The sequence below is a fragment of the Mauremys reevesii genome, linkage group 2, assembly GCF_016161935.1.
Source record: "Mauremys reevesii isolate NIE-2019 linkage group 2, ASM1616193v1, whole genome shotgun sequence".
NCBI lineage: Eukaryota > Metazoa > Chordata > Testudines > Geoemydidae > Mauremys > Mauremys reevesii.
In genome coordinates this window covers 44,991,686-45,011,326 of record NC_052624.1, presented here as the reverse complement: position 1 = coordinate 45,011,326, position 19,641 = coordinate 44,991,686, and the positions used below count along the sequence as shown (strand labels likewise).

General features: G+C 41.5%; 1 protein-coding gene across 7 annotated transcripts in view; it reads right to left on the bottom strand.

Moving 5' to 3' along the window:
• The window catches only part of AKAP9 (A-kinase anchoring protein 9), a 187,756-nt gene that overhangs the window by 116,170 nt on the left and 51,945 nt on the right, over window positions 1-19,641 (bottom strand). For 4 of the 7 annotated variants that reach the window (XM_039526343.1, XM_039526344.1, XM_039526346.1 and 1 more), the window contains exons 3-5: window positions 12,340-12,384; window positions 1,162-1,215; window positions 548-718 (exon numbers count right to left, since the gene is read on the bottom strand). In XM_039526343.1, coding sequence (XP_039382277.1) covers window positions 548-718; window positions 1,162-1,215; window positions 12,340-12,384 — 270 coding nt within the window. The remainder of the gene's footprint in view (window positions 1-547; window positions 719-1,161; window positions 1,216-12,339; window positions 12,385-19,641) is intronic. The other 3 variants (XM_039526349.1, XM_039526347.1, XM_039526350.1) reach the window with 3 other exon arrangements.

The following is a 19,641-nucleotide window of genomic DNA, read 5'->3' as shown; positions in this document are numbered from 1 at the left end:
CCAATGGTCCAAATTCAGCATGATGTAAGCTAACAAAAACCTAACAACTTTAATAGGAGTACCACCTGCTTACATCAGGGCTGTATGCCTGTCTGCAAACTCTGACAGACAAATGACCTCCTGGTTAAGTAGCTACCTCAGGAATCTCACTTCTTTGGTAGGTGGAACTTGATACTCTGCTTGGTCTCTGAGAAGCAAGGGGGAAAGAACTGTGTACTGCCATTGGACAATTAATGAGGAAGAATTAGAGCTTGTCTTGAAGAAGCCTATGTATCCACTCTTCCAACCATAAGGCAAGCACTGCAACAGCTAAGCACAGAGTGAAAATGTTGGCCAGAGAATAAAAAGAAAGGTGAAACACACTGGAACTTCCTTCCAAGTAAAGATGATACATGCTGATGAAACCTCATTCTCTTTGGAACTAAACAAATTTCTGTATTCCACATTCTCTGACTGGCTCTCTTTAACCATAAACACTTCCAGGTGACACTCAGAATTTTTGTGTGTAACCAAGTAGCAAACAGAAAGCAACATAAGGTAATTATACCTGTTGCAATCCTTCTGTACCATATGCTGCCCTCATTTCTTCTAGTTCTCTGTTTAGCTCCTCAATCTCTTGTTGTTTCCCAGCCAATTCATTCTCCATCATCTGTAGTCGTGTCTGAGAGTGCTGCATTTCATGCTCAGAATAAGTCTCTCCAACTCCAAATTCTTCTTCCTAAATCAATCCAAGTTCCTTAACAACCCAACACTTACATGTTTCCTCAAGGTGAGCAGAGTCAAATTTTGAATTCTCCATCAAATACCACGTTAGAACATTAAAATATAACATAGCATTTAGGAGCTTATTGCCATGGTAACCTGCCTTGTTGGCATAATTTAACCTCAAGAGCACTGACATACAGTACTTCTGTGAATTCTGTATTAAAAGGCTAAGATTTATACTAGAAGGAGTATTTTTTGTTTTTCCTAAAGTTTAAAAGAGGCAACATTATAAATATTAAGATGTCAAGAAACAACAACAAAGCAAGATAACATAGCATACCACAGAATTTTGTTAGTAAGCCAGGTAGTTTTGTTCAACCAGAATATTACTATACAAATTGCTTAAGGTTTTTAGTGCCCAAGATTAGTAATATAATTTAATTTGTAATACTATACCCTGATTAAGTCTGCTGGTATAGCTGTTCTTGTCACAAAACTGCAACCATTTACCTGTATAAAGACAATTTCTAGACACATTATAATTTAAGATGCAGCTTAAATTCTAGCTTCCTTTCATTTGAGATGTATCTGATTATTTTTGTAGACAAAACCTTGTGAGCAGAGAATAATCACTTCATTTGAAATGCACACAGTTAGTATATACTGTTCCAGAATCTGATTGTTTTGCACAATTCAGATATACCTAATTGTATCAAAAGTAGCAAGGGTTATTATTTTGTAATTTAGAACTTCTAAGATTAATTAAACCTGGGCTGATGTCTTTAGGATATAAACTGTATTAGAATTCTGATAAACAAAGAAAACAAGGAAATTCAGATTTAAAGCTTCACATTTTAAATGTTATAATATTAAAAATCAGTAACAAAATATACAGTATGAGCAGAGTGAACAAATAATACATTTTAAACACAAAATATTTTGAGTACACACATTTTAAAATGGTGAAGAGAGAATCTCAGTAAAGAGTACCTTAAATTACTAAACTCCTCTCCTCATCCATTTTTTTTTAAATGTGTGCACTTCATAATTTGCCATTACTAATCACTCTCCACTGGAACCAGAGTTATTATATCATATTCTTGTAATCTGAAATAATTTCTTACACTGAAAAATGTACAAGAGACTTTGGATTTCAAATAAAATATCTGAAAATTATTTCTTCCCTTTCACTTACCTGCTGCTGTCACACGGTGCAGCGTCCATGAGAATTTTGGCTCTAGAGACCACATAAGCCAATAATAAAGAGACTCCAAAATTTTAAGTGCAACCCAAAAACAATACTTACAGATCTACAAGAAAATTGTAAGAAACAAACACAAAAATACACAGGGCTTTTACTCAGCAGGTCCTTTGACTCATGTGTAAAATGGTGTAACAAAAAACTGCCACATTCCTCTCAGAGCTCCTCGCCACATAAGAATCTGAAGTAGGAGTGAGGATTTTGGAGAAGGGGAGCTACTGTATATTTATAGAATTTCAGTTCCACCCAACGTCATCACTGTAGCATTTAAGTAAAAAAACAGTATAAAACCAGTAAAAAAAAAAAACAGTATGGAAATCTGCTTAGGAATTGTCTAGGCAGGGCAGGTCTTATTTACAATCTGAGGGCATCATGTCTGTGCAAACCCTAAAGTCTAACATCAAAATGCACTGGCATGCAAGGGATCAAAGTCTGACCCCCAATTTGATTAAAGCAGTAGGGTATCAAAAATAACAATGCCTCACTGCTGAATGACATTTTGGTAGACACACAGAAGGGTGCTGACTCGTTTTGGGGGGAGTCAAGTCCAGACCTCCTCTACAATAAGTAAGGTCACCAAAACATAGTCTAAGTTTGAGAGGGAATGAATACTGTAAAATACTGTAAAAATCAGGGGATCCCAATAAACTCATCTGCCCCCATAAGGGCACTGCAGGTACTCTTAACTCTGCAGGGCAACTGACTGCCACTACATTCACCCAGCGTTTGCACTGTAGCTATTACCAGAAGCCTTAGACCAGATTTGGGCTTCTGGTCCTATCACAATAGTAACAGATTAGTAGGAACAAAACATGAATGTAAACAAAACAAATGCTACTTTTCTTTTTCCTTTATGTACTCCAATTTCTATTGGCTCTTAAATTGATAAATAAAAACACTAGCTACTGAAGAGTTATACGCCACATCTGTTGGATTGCCCACAGTGGTCCTTTGGTGTTGTGTATAATCTCTGTACTTCTCCCATACAATTCTCTGTGGAATTTATTATAATTTTTCTCTTTTGGCATGGTGCAAGGTGAAACCTAACAACGTTTTTAATAAATTTCACTTGGTATTCCAAAGTGTAGACTGAGCACAATGAAGAATAGAAGCTGGAGAGATCTGGTGGGTGCCAAACAGGCATATTTTAGACATGGAAGAGTATTGCCTGTAGGAAAGCTGGCAGACGATTACAGGAATGTGCAAACACTGATTTTGAAATGTCTTGTTTTAAAATAGATTCTAAATGAATTTGTAATTTTGAAGGCCACAATCCTGCAAACGATTCAATGCTTGTGGACCTCTGTGCAAGGCTCATTGATTTCAGTGGGTTTCCACGTGGGCATACAGGGTTGCCTACACAGAGCTCCCTACAACACTGGCATCTAAATCCATATATATCATTGATTATTGATTTGGAATCTTACAATTTAATTTCTATTTTTAAAGTTTTGCAATGCACCTTTAAGGCTGAAATGTTCTTAAATCACAATGGTGTAAAAAGTACTGCAGCATATAATAAATGAAATCATCCATCCTTTGGAGATCCTGGAAATATTGAGTAACAAGAGCAAAGTTTTTAATCTTAGTACTGAATTTTCCTGTTTTCATTATTATCTTAATATTTTCACAAGAAATATTCTCCAAACATAAAATCTCTTTTAAATTGTTTATAATCGATTGTATAAAGGTAAATGTTCCTTTAATTTATACTTTATTTTGTACTGTTTTAGCAAACACAATGCATATTTAAGCAAAAGCAGACTTAAATATCACAAAACTAACCAAGCAGCACCACCGAATATAGTGATTCATAACTACTGCCACCAGGGGTCAGCACAAATTTTTTGAGCCATTGCACTTTAATGTACAGTATAGCTATCACAATCAAGCTCCATAAAGATTTTAGATCCTATAGACCTCGGAATCCCTGACAGGCTACCACACAAACTGTAGCATCAATCTTCTATATGGAGCTATTTCAATGCTATTAGAAAGATTTGTTTAGAAATTAAAAAATTGCTCTCCAATATAAATTATCAAGTTTACATACATGTCAAAACATTGGCAATGTAGGACACATTTTAATATATAAAAGAATAGCATATTATTGATTGACAGAAACTTTCAGGTCAGAAAACAAAAAAACCCCAAAGCCCTTAATTTCATTATATATGAGTTTCTATAAAAGCATCTGGAATGGGTAATGCATTTTTATTCCAAATCTTTAAAAGAACTCATATTTATTTATTTTAAATAGTTCTTTATTCCAATGTGAGGATTAAGATATACATTTTATTCAGGAATTATTTCACTTTTATTGCCACATTATTATTCCATGAACACAGAAGTTTATAACATTAATACTGGCAGACGACATTGCTTGCAGCCTGCAATGTTGCTAACTGCTAATGGTCTCTTTTAATAGGTCCCTCTTTTAAACTAAATGAGAAAACACTTTGATTCTGAAAATATACACAAAGTGCTGAATCCTCAGCTTTTGCACTCGTATAATTTAGTGCTTTTTAGTTGTCACATATTATAGCAACATCACAACATATTGAGCACTCCAATAAGTTTTAGTCTGATTACTACAAAGAATTTATCTAAGATTCTAGCACTATAATAAGATCACCTTGGCAAAACCTATCTCCATTCATACTTATTTTTAAACTGTGGATAGGCAGAAGATATTTCCTGTTCGTTTTATATAAACAATTAGAATAAAGACTTAAGCCTAACAATAATATATGCACAACCTTTCAAATCTACAGAGAATTTAACAGTGACTTTTAAAAATATGTGATGGCTGTGTTACTTAATTTATTTTTCCATTATATAGTGCATTAGAAAAATTTCTTCATTTTAAGGTTAAAGACTACCGTTTACAACGTAATTAGTTTTTCCAACAACAAACTTATTTTCTTCATCTTCCTCAACAGTGATTAACAATATTCCTTAGGGTTTGAAAAAAAGAAAAAGGTTTTGGCTACTGTCTTTTAGTACTTCTTGTAGAAGTATGGAATACAAGTTTATATTTGGACCTACGGAGAAGCATCATCAAGAAAGGTAAAAAACAGTGCTTGCTACTAGGAAAAGCTCAACTTCCCCATAGTCTTGAATTTGAACTATAACCCTGACTAGATTTCTAATCATCACCATTATTTAATTCTAAAGGCTACATAAGGTCTCATGCTAGTTTAAAATAAGTAATTTGTTACAAACAGCATATTCTGTATATATCCGTATTTTGGATTTGGTTACCATGTCCACAACTGTGGATTTGCACAGGAGACTGAAGGAAAGAGAAGACTTAATTTATAATAATAAAATTCCTGTAAGACAAGAATGCTGATATCTGCAGTTACTGTTTCCCCCAACTTTGCTTAGGAAACTGTACTCTGTCATTACACAGAGCCATTATGAGCAATGTCCCTCAAAGAGGGATATATTTATTTGTCACTGGACCTTATCCAGTTCCCCAAGAGAATTAGCTAACAAACAAGAAACACATTGCTCACTTTGCCAGCTGTAATAAAACAAACAAAATAATACTAGTTTAAAATATTCCACTTGAAAGCATGACTACTATTTTTTTTGCATTATTTCTGACTGAAAAAGTTTAAGTAAACTTTTTTAAAAAATGAAGCAAAGCCTCTTTAAATAATCAGAAGAAGGAGGGGAAGCAAAGAATAAGATCAGCAAAGAATAAGATGCGTACCACTACTAAGCTCATTACCAGTCTGTTCGAGTTGCCAAGCACCCCTGCATCCCACCAACTTCAAATTAAATTGTAGGTGTTTAGCATTTCCAAACGTAAGGTGCTACATGCCTGAAACAAAACTGAGTTCAAGATTCAGTCTCCAATTCCATACAAAATTTGTCCAGTCTATGCTACGGTATACAGAATTTAATTTTCTCTCACCTTTCAAAATTCTCAATGTTACAGATGGCTGCAGTTGTTCATTAACATAAATGAAACATATTTAAAAGTGTTATTATGGCTGACCTGAATATATGCTTGATGACAACTCAATGGAGTTCCTAAGACACATGTACACTGGTTCCAAGATCTCACTGCAGTGACGAACTTCACTGACTTTTAACAATTAAAAGGAATGTACGGAAAAGCTGCACACCCTGCATCTTAACAATCATTGCTTGATTTTGCAAGCCAACCATCATTTGAACTGCATGCACAAGTTTCTCACTGTCTACTTATGTTCTGGAACAAAATTATTACTTCATGAGAAAAGGGAGGGGGCTCCTCTCACAGGAATGAGAAGAAGAGTTCCTAGAAAAGCATGAGTTCATACATAGTTATTTTTTCATTTTCGTTTTCAAAGAGGCTGAAAATGGGATTTTTTTTTAAGTAGAGTTCAGAACGAGATCTGGTTACAATTCTACAATATTAGTCTTCTGTGGTCTTTGACATTTAAAATACTATTAAAATCTCTAACATTAGCTGTAGATACTAAGGAGAACCTTTTGAATACCAAAAAAAAGAGTACAGACCCACAAGGTACTGGGCTAGGCTGTAAACTCTTCAGCTCAGGGATTGTTTCTTCACCTATTCTTCTACAGTGTGGATGCTACCATAGTCTAAATATTAAATAACTAACCCATGCTCATCCATAATTATCATGAGACATTACATCAATGTCCTTCATGTACTCTTTCTCAATCTCTCAGGACTTGCATGTTTTCTTGGGATTTTTGCTCTCACTTTCTGCAATAGCTGCTTCTTACATCAGACAAGAGGTTTTGATTATACTTTTGTATGGCTCTCAGTTGTGCATATGTCAGAGCATGTCATACCACTCTGGGCTTCTGAGGCATTGAAGGCTGGCTCTTCATGTACAATGGGTGTGGTACAAATATCTCACTGTGGTATACATTCTAAACATTAAAATACCATAGTAAAGTCAGTTCTGTGCACAGAACTGTATTTGTTTTCTTTTTAATGGCAAACTGTGTGAGTTGCCTCCTTTCTTCAACACGCATACACAGAGCTCCTGATGATTCTTTTAACCTTCTCCTACCTCTCACCCTTCACCAAAACATATAACAAGAAGTGTGCTGTGCCCAGATATATGAGATATGAAATCTCTAATCAGAGCATATAATCTGGATTTCCTTCAGGCAGAGGAATAGGAGCCACTGGTTACCCAGGAGAAGTAACACTAGACGCGGAGCTGGCAGCACCACATATGCTAGGTTGCCTGACATTATCACTATCAGATCCTGCTTTCAGTTACCTAACATTGCAAAACTTTAACCATTTGGGCTCAAATCTTCCATTCCAGGTGCAGGGCCGGATTAACGCAGGGGCTTTAGGGGCTGCAGCCCAGGACCCCTGGCTAAGAAGTGCCCTAATGCAATAGCGCTCAGGCAGGCTGGCTGCATGCCATGGCCCCACACTGCTCCCAGAAGCGGTGGGTTGCTGGCACCTCTCTGCGGCCCCGCACGCTACCCCTGTTCCCAGCACCATCCCCACAAGTCCGGTTCCCGGCCAATGGGTGCTGCAGGGGTGTGCAGAGTTGTACCAGCAGCCGGCTGCTTCTGGGAACAGCATGGGGTTATGACAGGCAGGCAGGGAGCCTGCCTGAGCCCTGCTGCGCTGCTGTCCAGGAACCACATATGCTAAGCGCCTCCTGGCCGGAGCCTGCACCCCAACCCCATGCCCCAGGTCAGAATCTCCTCCTGCATCCAAACTCGCACCCAGAGCCCACACCTCCTCCTTCATTCCAACCCCCTGCCCCAGGTCAAAATCCCCTCCTGCACCAAACTCCTTCTCAGAGCCCGCACCTCTTACCCTCTCTTGCACCCCAACACTTTGCCCCGGCCTGGAGACCCCTCCTGCACCCAAACTCCCTCCCAGAAAGAAACTAATATAAGAGCTGTTCTAAGGTAAGAATTAGGCTATTTTGAATTAACTTAACTATTTTCTACATATTTTAAGACTAAAATGTAACCACATAACGCCTTTATGTTAATTAAAAGGCAAGTTTAGTATAGAGCTAATAGCCTCAATGTCATAATTGTGCTCATTTTGTTTTCAATTAGGAAAAAATTGTATACAGGGGCCCCACAAAATCTAATAGCCTTGGGCCCACAGGAGAGTTAATCCGGCCCTGCCAGGGTGCTGGCTGCAGGCTGAATTTTTTTGGAACATTTCAGTCAAAACAGTTCAGCCATCTCAGAGAAGGAATTTAGGGAAAGATATAGTGTTTTGTCATGTTAAAAAAATCCTTACTATGGTTCCACTGAGAAGCTTGAACGCCCCATGTTTTGGAGCAGGGACTTGACATTTGGCAGGAGGGTGGCTTTTGTGGCAGGGATGTGCCTTTTGCTAGTCCCATGAAAATCTGGCCCAATGTTATACGCTTTTTAAAATCTCAACTTGCACATGTTCAGTGGAGGCTTTTTAGAACTGTACAGCTAAAATAATATCTGCAAAACTCCATCACATTCAGTATGCTCTAGCCCAGGGGTCTCAAACACGTGGCCCGCAGTGTTATTTGCTGCAGCCCACCAAGCCCCCCCCCCCCGAGTTATTTCCTGCGGCCACCAAGCTCCCCTCACCCGCTGCCCCCCACCCCACCCCAGAACGGCAGTGCCCCCACTCCTCTGCCTACCTCCAGGCGCTTAGCGCTTTCCAGGAGTGAGGGGGGAGGAGGTGGAGAAGAGGGGGGACGGGGCAAGGATTTGGGGAAGGGGTTTGAATAGGAGCAGGGAGGGGGCAGAGTTGGGGTGGGGACTTTGGGGAAGGGGTTGGAATAGGGGCAGGGAAGGGGTGGGAAGGGGCAGGGAAGGGGTGGGGCCTCATGGAAGGGGTGGAGTGGGGGTGGGGGGCTTTTGTACCTTTATATGAAAAGGTGTCAGTGATGAGGCTGTCAGGCGAATGTACTAGTCCACATGTGGCCCTCCTGGTGATTTGAGTTAGAGATCCCTGCTCTAGCCCCTCACAGTTCCAGTGTGTGACTGCTCTTGCACCATCCTAACTGAGCTTGTTCCTGCACAGGGCTACAGGGGCTCAGTAGGACTTTCCCTGCAATTGCAGCTGCAGACTGCAGTGGGGCTGAATACAGGAAGACAGTCTCTTCTGTGCTCTCAGTCTCCACCATACCTGCTGGTGCCTAGGCTGCATGGAGTAGAAAAGTGCTTGACTCAAAGGGAAGGAGCAAACTGGGACAGAGCTGGGGTTGTGGAGGAAGATTTGAGACTGGGATCTGGCAGCTGGTATGGTGTGGGTGAAGAGAAGAACTGGAACTGGCAGCTGGAGGGGGTGCTGACACTAATTAGGCCAGGGCACAGTCTGGGAACTGGGAGACAGGGAGCTCTGGAGGGAAGAAGAGAGGTAACTGGGGGAGAAATGAAGACTGAAGATGGATGAGGAGCTGGAGAGACTGAGCAAGTAGACTACAACTGGGAACCACACGGGAGAGAAGGCGGGCAGGAGTCCAGCTCTGACAATGAGCCAGTGTTCAGGGGTGGGCAAAGGGACTGAGCCAAGAAGCTAGGGACGTAGAATACTGGGACAGGGAGCTGGGGAGGGCTTTGGGAGACAGAGCTTGGATAAGGAGCCCAGGGATGGAGACAGACAGACTGAACAAGGAGCCAGTAAGGAGGAACTGGGTTTGAACTGAGCAGGGTTTGAACTGAGACTGGCTGCAAAATGAGACTGTGACTGACTGAGCAAGGAGACTTGGATGGTGGACAGGGTAGGAAAAGACTGGGAGCAGGGCGTGAAGCAGAATTGAGACTGGAAGCTAGTGGGTGAACAACTGGAGTCTAGGAGGGAGGGAGGGAGACAGATCGGATAAAAAGCCAGAAAGGCTGGCTGGCTGGGCAAGAAGACTAGAGGCAAGGACCTGGAGGGAAAATGAGAATCAGATGAGCAGTCCTGAAGGGAAGACTAGGACTGGCTGAGCAAGGAGACTGGTACTGGGTAGGCAAGGAGAATTGGAATTGGACAAGGAGCAAGGTGTGGGGGGAAAACAGGACTGGGACAGGGACAGGTTGGAGGGGATGGGGCAGAAAGGGTCAAGCTTAGGAAGAAGGGGTAGAAGTCTATGTGCCTACTAGAGTACACTCCCAGTAGAGGCTGGAACAGAATCCAAGGTTCCTGGATCTGAACATTCCTCTGCTGTCAGCAAATATCTCTGAAACCCACTGGCAAGGTGCATATTTTGTCGCCCTCTAGAGAGATAACTACTGCTATCAGTTACTTCCTTTGCTCAAATGGCAGAGGTCTGTGTGATGGGTCTGAAGGGTCCAACCCTGCTGATTATTCATGTGGTTTTCAATTTGATGCCACACAATGGCATCTGTTTTCTTTTTAGCTTGCTTAGAAAATTACACATTTAAAAACCACGTTAAGAGAACATTAAGGTTGCTAAAGAGCTCCTAAGTGATGCTAGGCAAGTCAATTAAACCAAACTTTTCACTAAGGGCTTGCCTTCACTGCAAAGTTAACCTGAGTTATAGCTCAAGTACTGCCGCCAGCTTGAGTCCCATCCACCCACAAAATCCCTTACCTTGAGTGTGGTTGTGCTTTTAACTTGAGTTGGCTGGCCTGGCAGGGGATATAAGCTAAACTTTAAGTTACCTAGAACAACCACTAATATGGATGCAGACTAGCTCCACTTGAGCACTGCTGGTCCTCCAATGCCTTCCCACAATTCCCTCTGGATCCCCAGAAAGGATGGAGAAGTTCTCTCACAAATCACTGGGAAAAAATTCATAGAGTGGCTCATCTTACTGCAGTGCAAAGAACTATGGAATATATCCCCAGAAGTCTGAGTGCCACACACAAGTGAGTGCAGCATCGGTGTGGATACAGTAGTTTGAGTGTCATTTCGCAGTGTGGTCTCTTTCACTCAAGCTAGGATAACTCAAGAGGAGTAACTCAAGTGAAGATCACTGTAGAGTTAACTCTGCAGTGAAGATATACCCTAACTGTATGTTCCTCATTTTCTGTGTACCCAACTTGAGACCCATAATCTGATTTGCAGAAGTGCTGTACACTCACATTTGCAAACTGAAGTTAGTGGGAGCAGGGCCATCAACATATAAAGTGCTATATGAAGCTAAGTACACTGAAAAAATCAGGTTGTAGGCAGTTCAGACTGAGCAGCTAAAATTAGCGGACACTTTTTACTTTAATCTCTCTGTTCCTGAATTCCCCATCTGTAAAATGGGAATAATAGCCTCTCACCTAACAGCAATGTTGTTAAGATAGGTTAATTAATGTTTGTGAAGCACTCAAATACTATAGTGATGAGTGACATGGAACAGCCCCTGAGGAAATTAATAACTATATTCAGAGCAGGGTTTGAATTGTGTGCAATAAATAAGGCAATAAACCATTGAACAATTAAGATAAAACAAAATATTGAATAGCTGCTGATTTAATGAGCACTGAATGAGGCAGGGGTCCTGGGAAAGACTGTATGCGAGCATGTAATTAAAAACTATCATAATGCATAAGCACAAGGGGCCCAAATTAAGGTTGTTCAGGCACCCTATATTTTGGCATTTTCTAACCTTTCAGAGACTGGCTTTGCAACCTTACACATACAAAAGCTATGTTAAAATATGATTAGTAAATTGGCCAGCACGTGTTATATCGAATCAAATTTATTGTTCTCAAATTGACAATATTACAATTTTTCTATTTGTGTTAACTGAGAAAGTTAGAGCTGGAAATAGTTGGGAATTGGCAGGGATAATACTATATGTTACAAGGCTCACCATAAATACAAAATAACATTTAATTATAAACTCTAACAATTGATTAAAGAAACTATCATAGTTTTTGAGGAATCCTCAAGAGGTAAGAAAATGAATAGCATATTGACATGAAGTTAATTATTATTAATGCTCTAAGGGCCTAATCCTGCTCTCAATGGCAAGATGACAATGACTTCAGTGTGAACAGGATCAAACTATTTCAAGGTATTTCTTTCTATAATTAACTAATTTTCAGAACAAGTAGTTTTCATTTAACTTACAAGTTAAAGATAATCACTCTACTTGGCATTTAATTCTCCACAGAAAATTAACATAGGGAAATGGTTGCATAACCAGAACTCTGAACAGTACCATTAAAGTGCAGTTGTTGTGAAGAAACCCTCACATTGGCTTACAAACCTACTCCTTTATTAGGTATTGGATTTATCCTGTTATTTATCTGGCATGCTGCTTGTTTAATTGTGACTGCTTAAAAAAAAGTTATATTTTCATGTTATTTATAACATTTCCAAACTAATACTTCCTTTCTCTTTTTTTAAACAAACAAAATATTTAAAACTATTCCACAGTGTTTAAATGTGACATATTAAAAATGTAAACTGTTACTTCATTCTTACCTCAGAACTATAATCATCTGCTGTAGTGGAAATTTCACTGTCTGGCTAAAATAGGAGAAAAATAAAAATATTTACAATGTTAACAGACTTCAAAACATTAAACATAATTTCTATCTATTTTTGTGTATCTGGACAGTAGTTAAAGCCACCTGATGAAGCATATCTAGTTAAAATACTCATGTTATCCATTAGAATCTACAAAATGAGAGCTATTCCCAGCTCTCTGAGGCCTTATCTATACATATAGCTATACCGGCAAATCCTCCTAGTGGAGATGCAGTTTATATAGACAAAAAAGTGCTTTTGCCAATATAGCCAATACCAGTCTTTGCAAAAAATCAGCAGTACTGGCAGAAGTGGCATTACTCTACATCCCAAAATTTCTAGTGTTGCTCCGGCCTCAGATATGATTATCCAAAGCAGCGAACACCTTCAATTTCCACTGAAGTTAATGAGCGCTGAAGGTGATTTCTTGCAGGAGGCGCTTAGGATCAGGTACGCAGGCTCAAATCCTGCAATCAGATCCGCATGGATTCAAGCAATTGCAGGAATAGGGCTTCAATTTTGAAAGTAACAAATATGCCCAATGAATGCCTGATTTATTACCAAACATGATTATCAATGTGATACAAAGTATCAGTTTAAGTTTCAATATCTAAAGGGTTATCTCTACAACAAAACTTCAGAAGTAGTCACATGAAATCCATACTTGGCATATTAAAAAATACTACTTATCTTTCCCGAAGCTAAATTATGTAAGGGTACACTCTAAAACGTAATTCTATACAGGCAAAAATGGTGGAAGGGGACATGTCCAACATTCTTAAGTCAGTTAGAGCCTTTCCATTTACTTAAATGGGTGCTGGATCAGGCCCCATGTAATTAAATACCCTCAGGGAGATTTTCAAAGATACAAATAGTTAGATGCCTAATTTCCATTGACTTTGAATGGTGCTGAATTGCCATTTGTGCTTTTGAAAATCTCCTCGAAAGGTCTGTTGGAGCCCTTCAGTTTTTTGCTATTCAAATGCCATGCTTTCTATAGATTTCAAAATGTAAATAAAATATATAACTTCACAAAGAAATCACAAAATTCAAAAGTGTTATATTTAAAGAGTAAACAAAACTTTTGTTTAAATATGAATATTTCTTCATAGATTCCAAGACCAGAAGGGACCGCTGTGATAATCTAAATCAGTGGTCTCCAAAGTGGGGTGCACGACAGTAGGAGCATTGGGTTTTTTTAGTTTTTTTTTTTCCTGCTTGGCAAAAATGGTAGAGCCGGTGTGGCAGGGGGTGCATGCTCAAAATTTTTTTACTGATAGGGGTGCGCGATCAAAAAAGTTTGGAGACCACTGATCTAAATCATCATATTATTATGGGGATTTAAAACTCATAAAACTGATAGGGTTGTATAGACCAAAAAGATCCACTTAAAGAATAAGAAAGTATTGTAGTGAATATAAACTGAAGTTTATAACAGAAACCAAAAAGGTGTTTTTAAATTCTGAGCACTTGCACAGACTAAAATAATATTAAAGTTAGCCATTCAGAACTGAAATAAGTATTGTAGAATTCCCTTAACTGGGACATTCCAGAGGACAGCCTATAATTAGTCCATTATGCCATTTAAGAGAAAAGACTGTGATAAACTTGAAAACAATCAATAGGAATATGAGTTCCATCCCGCTATTTACAAAAACTTTATGTAACTCGAATGTTAATTTGTATATTTTCTTTACTATATAAACTTGTTTTACAGAAATATTTTAATAAATATATGAACATAGTCTGAAAGATGAGATGATTTCATCCTATTCTGAATAATAAAAATGAAATCCACTGCTTTGATCATTTTTTATTTTTATTTCTTCTCAATTTAATGTTTATTTGGTAAATTTTGTATTAACAGGCCACGATTTAGAATTATTTAACACATGACTAAGAACCGCTCACTCCTTTGGCACCTGTCAAATATATTCCCATTAAGTGCAATTTATGTTAATAACCATCCTAGGACCAGAAATTTTGGCAAGGTTTCCCTTGTGGAGTTTCCAGTGAACAACTTCTTTAGAAGGTGGGGTTTGTACTCCTGAGGAATGACTAAAGGGTCTGGTCATCAAAACTACTTGAAGATGGGAGTGTGCCTGAATGCAGGGCAATATACCCTCCCAGCTTCCTATAGTAGTTGTGCAACCAGAGAATGTACAGCCAGCCACTGGACCAGACATCTCCCAGGTGGTGTTCCACAATGCCAAAGGGAAACCTCCTAAACAAATGCCGACCCAGTCAACATTAACTTTGGTAGTAAAACTCCATGGAATTGCTGGAAGAGAGAGGAGATATGGCAAAGAATTGGTGTGGCCTCAGCCATGATTATGTAAGTTAAAGTAGGCCACCCCAGCACCTTTAACTTACACTTTTCCCCCAGGTTTTTAGCATATAAATTGTAACAACTTAGTCTGCCTTTTTTATTTTTAACTATTTTTATTTTTACATTTGCTGGAAATTAAGTGTGTGGGGGGGAAAGGGGTAGGGGTTGGAATTAGGGCAGTGTTGACAGTGGGGCTGCAGGGGGCTCCCAGCACTGACAACAGGGCTGCAGGGGGCTCTCCCTGCATGGCCAAGATGCCCCAAGACACCAAAGCACAAGGTCTGAGGGAGGCTGCAGTCCAGGCCTTGTGGAGCAGAGTCCCCCAGCCAGGATTGCAAGGAGGAAGAGGAACCCCAGTACTGCTGAGTTGTTCTTGCCTGGAGAAGGCTCCCACACATCTAGCTGGTATGTGAGGGAGCAGGACTGTAACAGTGGAACTGAAGAAGATTCCCTGCATGGCCACATGGCCAGCAACACCCAATCCCTGAAGGTGCAAGGTGAGGGAAGGTACAGTGGGGGGCAGAGCAGACCTTGGCCAGAACTGCAAGGAAGAAGAGGACAAGCTCCCAGCCGTGGGGGAGGCCACCCCATAAGAACATAAGAATGGCCATACTGGGTCAGACCAGTGGTCCATCTAGCCTAGTATCCTGTCTTCTGACAGTGGCCAAGGCCAGATGCTTCAGAGAGAATGAACAGAACCAGGCAATTAGCAAGTGATCCATCCCCTGATGTCCAGTCCCAGCATATCGCAGTCAGAAGCGGACAGATATCCAGAGCACAGGCTTGCATCCCTGACCATCTTGGCTAATAGCCATTGAAGGACCTCTCCTCCATGATCTTATCTAATTATTCATTTAATCCAGTTACAGTTTTGGCCTTCAAAATATCCTCTGGCAATGAGTTCCACAGGTTAACTGTGCATTGTGTGAAGAAGTACTTCCTGTTTGTTTTAAACCTTCTGCCTATTAATAACCATTCAGCAGTGGAGTAACCTCCCCCATGGCAAAGGACTTCTTGAGGCCATGGCCAGCTGTCCCTGCTCTGCCTGCCAGAACCACAGCCTTTCCCTCAGGTGTCACCTGCCCAGCGGCCATGCAGGGAGCCCTCTGCAGCCCCACTGTTATGGGAAGAAGGGAGCTCACTCCTGCCTGGGGAGAGAGCCATTCGGCCTCAGGGTGGTCTATCCCAAGGCCAGGGCTCATCCTTATCCTTCTTGCAGCCCTGACTGGGGGTTTGTGCTCTGCTCACCAAGACCACAGCTTTCGCCGCACCTTACACCTGCAGAGACTGGGTTTCAACTGGCCCTGTGGCAGTGCAGGAAGCCCTCTATAGTCCCACTCTTTTACCAGGTGGGAGTGCTGGGGGCCTCTACTCTTCCCTGCGAAGACTGCAGCCTTCCCTGTACCTTGCTTCTTCAGGAAGGGCGTCTCACCAGCCCTGCAGCAGCACAGGGAGCCCTCTGCAACCCAGCTGTCATGGTCCTGTTCCCTCACTCCCATGACAGCAGAGTTGCAGAGGACTCCCTGCACAGCCTCAGGCTGGTGACGCCTGATCCCTGCAGGAAAGGGGGTGTGTGGCATTAGGATTAGGATAATGGATTTCAGCATTAGGTGAAACGAAATCTACTGACTTCTGTCGGTTTATATCGAATCCTGCGAAGACTACACACTGTAAGTGGCTATCAGGTGTGAGGAAGTCTGAGCCTTAAAGTAGTTGATTGACACCCTCTTACACACCATATGTGAATCCTTTGTATCACAAAATGTGACTGAATGGAAGAGTTAACCACAAATTTCAAATACAGAGGATAGCAATATGTTCTAAAGGTTGATTGGCCCTGGGATGAAAAAAAGACAGACAGACTAAACTACAGCATTCAGTAAATCTGTATAAATGCTGTTATGTAAGTGATGCTCTCCCTACCATTGCAGTGAATAGTCATGGATCTTTTTTAAGTGGTGGTTTCCAAATTAACAGGATTAGTCTTAGTAGCCCAATAATACTTTATTAGATAATTTGGTCTGATATTAGAATTCTGACTACTGTGTCCCCAGTGCATTCAGAAGTTCGAGTGTTTATTCTTAAATAACCACGGTTGAGAGACATTCTACATGGGTTCTCCCTCTCAGTTTAGGTGTGAGTACCTGCAAGTAATTTCTTAATTCATTTGCCTCTATCTCACTTTTTTTTTTAAGGCAGAATGTAATCATCCACTGACTCGGTGAATTTGAAGGGAAGTGTGACATACAATCTGAGAGGCTCTCTGTTGACTGAGACCACCCAGACCTTAATGACTTGTAGTACAGCACTTGTAAAACAGCATGAAAGCAGCCTTTTCATTTTACTCCTTTCACATTGATTTAGGAAGGCTTCCAACTGATATGTGGCACCAGCAGCGATAGACAAACAGATCACCTCCTACTCTTCACCCAGCAACAAAAGACGCCTCAGATTAACTGAATCTAAGCTAGAGGGAGAAAATATCACATTGAACTGTCTTTCTCTATGGTTTAGTTTTACTTTTCACCTGTATAACAAACTCCATTTTCCTGCAACTTTTATTTCTAGCAGGTTCACTCTCAGAAAGACTGATAACATGACATCCTTGGTGTGTTTTCAGTGTGTGTACATCACTGATTGAAACAAATACACATATTATGTGGCAATAATGGTGATATCCTTATGAACCCCACATCTTTACATAACCTAACTGCTCTGCACTGTTGTTTCTGAGTTGCTAATTAAAGGTACATGTTCTCTCTTCCATCCGGGTAGACTACTGTGGATGGCTCCAAGGTTCCAAGATGATGCCCACACAGTTTTGTTTTTCAGATAAGTGGTACTTCTGGTAGCTTGGATAAATCTCCTGTTTGGCTGTTAAGATTGAACTGTTTTGCCAAGAGATTTGTCTGAAGGTAACTGCAGAATGCTGGCCAGAAAAGCTCAAATTAAACCTCTTTGGATACGTATTCTACTTTAAGGGCATGATCAATGGAAAGATTCTCATTGACTTCAATGGGCTTTGAATCAAAACTTAATAACACGTCTATTGTTTTAGTCTCTTGCTGCCTCAGTCTCTGCAGGCAGTATTCAAAACAGGCAACAATTTGCAAATATTCATCTTATATTCTCTGGGTCTAAGCAGTTGTATTTCATTTCCTATGGCTGATCAAAGCCTACTCACTCACTCACTTGAAAACAAAGTTCTCTGTAAGGCTGTATTGTCCCCTTTCTTTCCATTTTACTCCATTGCTGTATACTTCCAATATTTATCAGTCAATAGGAATCCCTAATTTCTATATATCTCATCTGATTGAACCCTTAGGATTCAGTTTTAAAGGAAGCATGGCTTTTCTCTTAAAAAAATCATTTGCTAATAATAAAATCATTTGACTAGGGCAGGGGTGGGCAAACTCAGGGCTTTGGATCCAGCCTGCGGGATCGCCACCCCTGTGGTGCCGCAGGACCCGTGCCAACCAAGTCCCTGCAGCCCCTGGGGAGAGTGGGGGGGCGGGCGAGGGCTCTGTGAGCTTCCCTTGCCTGCAGGCACCGCCCCTCGCAGCTCCCATTGGCTCAAAATGGGGAACCATGGCCAATGGGAGCTTCGGGGGAAGTACCCGCAGGTGAGGGCAGTGCGCAGAGCCCTCTGCGCTTCGGGAGCGGTGCAGGGCCAGGGCAGGCAGGGAGCCTGCCCTGGCCCTGATGCACGCCACTGCCACCCTGGAGCCGCTGTAGGTAAGCGGTGTCGCACCCAACCCCCCACCACACCCCTCCTGCACCCCAACTCCCTGCCCTGAGCCCCCAACCTCCTACCCTGAGCCTCCTCCCGCACCACAACCCCCTGCCCTGAGCCCCCTCGTATACCCCGCACCCCTCCTGCGCCCTAGCCCCTTGCCTTGAGCCCCTTCTTGGACACCGCACCCCTTCCCACACCCCGCACTCCCTCACGCACCCCAATTCCCTGCCCCAGCCCTACATTCATGCCCACCCCTGATTTAAACAAATCAATACAAAATAAAGTTGGAGTAGTAGCTCTTGATTGTGCTTTTCTCAAGAAAAATGTGTTTAGTAAACTGTCTTAAGAATAGACCAATGAATTTTAGCTTCTGGCCAAGCCAAAATTTATCCCAATTTTCCATATTTTATTTCCATAACTTTCTCTAAATTCCTACAGGGTTAGTACCTGAAATCTGCAGCATCTTATCAGGTAGTTCAAGTTTTTAATTTTTAAGTTCAATTATTTCTGACATGAAAAGATTTCAGCTTTGCTAAGTCACTTTTCAAAATACATGATGTCAAGTTAGAGGCAACATAACTCTTCTTCAGTATTAATGAAAGAAAATACAATTAAAATATCATTCAGATAGAGTATACTATAACTTCAAAATGTATAATATAGCTACTAAATCAGGGGTGGGCAAACTTTTTGGCCCGAGGGTCACATCTGGGTATGAAAATTGTATGGTGGGCCATGAATGCTCACAAAATTGAGGGTGAGGGCTCTGGCTGGGGGTGAGGGAGGGTAGGACCGTGGGGTTCAGGGGCAGGAGGGGGATCAGGGCTGGGGCAGGGGGTTGGGGTACTGGAGGGGGTCAGGGGTGCAGGCTCCGGGCGGCGCTTACCTCAAGCAGCTCCCGGAAACAACGGCATGTCCCCGCTCTGGCTCCTACACGGAGGCACGGCCAGGCAGCTCTGCGCGCTGCCCCATCTACAGGTGCTGCCCCTGCAGCTCCCATTGGCCCCGTTTGCTGGCCAATGGGAACTGCAGGGATGGTGCTTGGGGCAGGGGCAGCGTGCAGAGCCCCCTGGCTGCCCATATGTGCAGGAGCAAGTCCCTGACCCTGCTCCCCGGTAGGAGCTCAAGGGCCGGATTAAAACATCTGAAGGTCCGGATGCGGCCCCCGGCTGTAGTTTGCCCACCCCTGGTT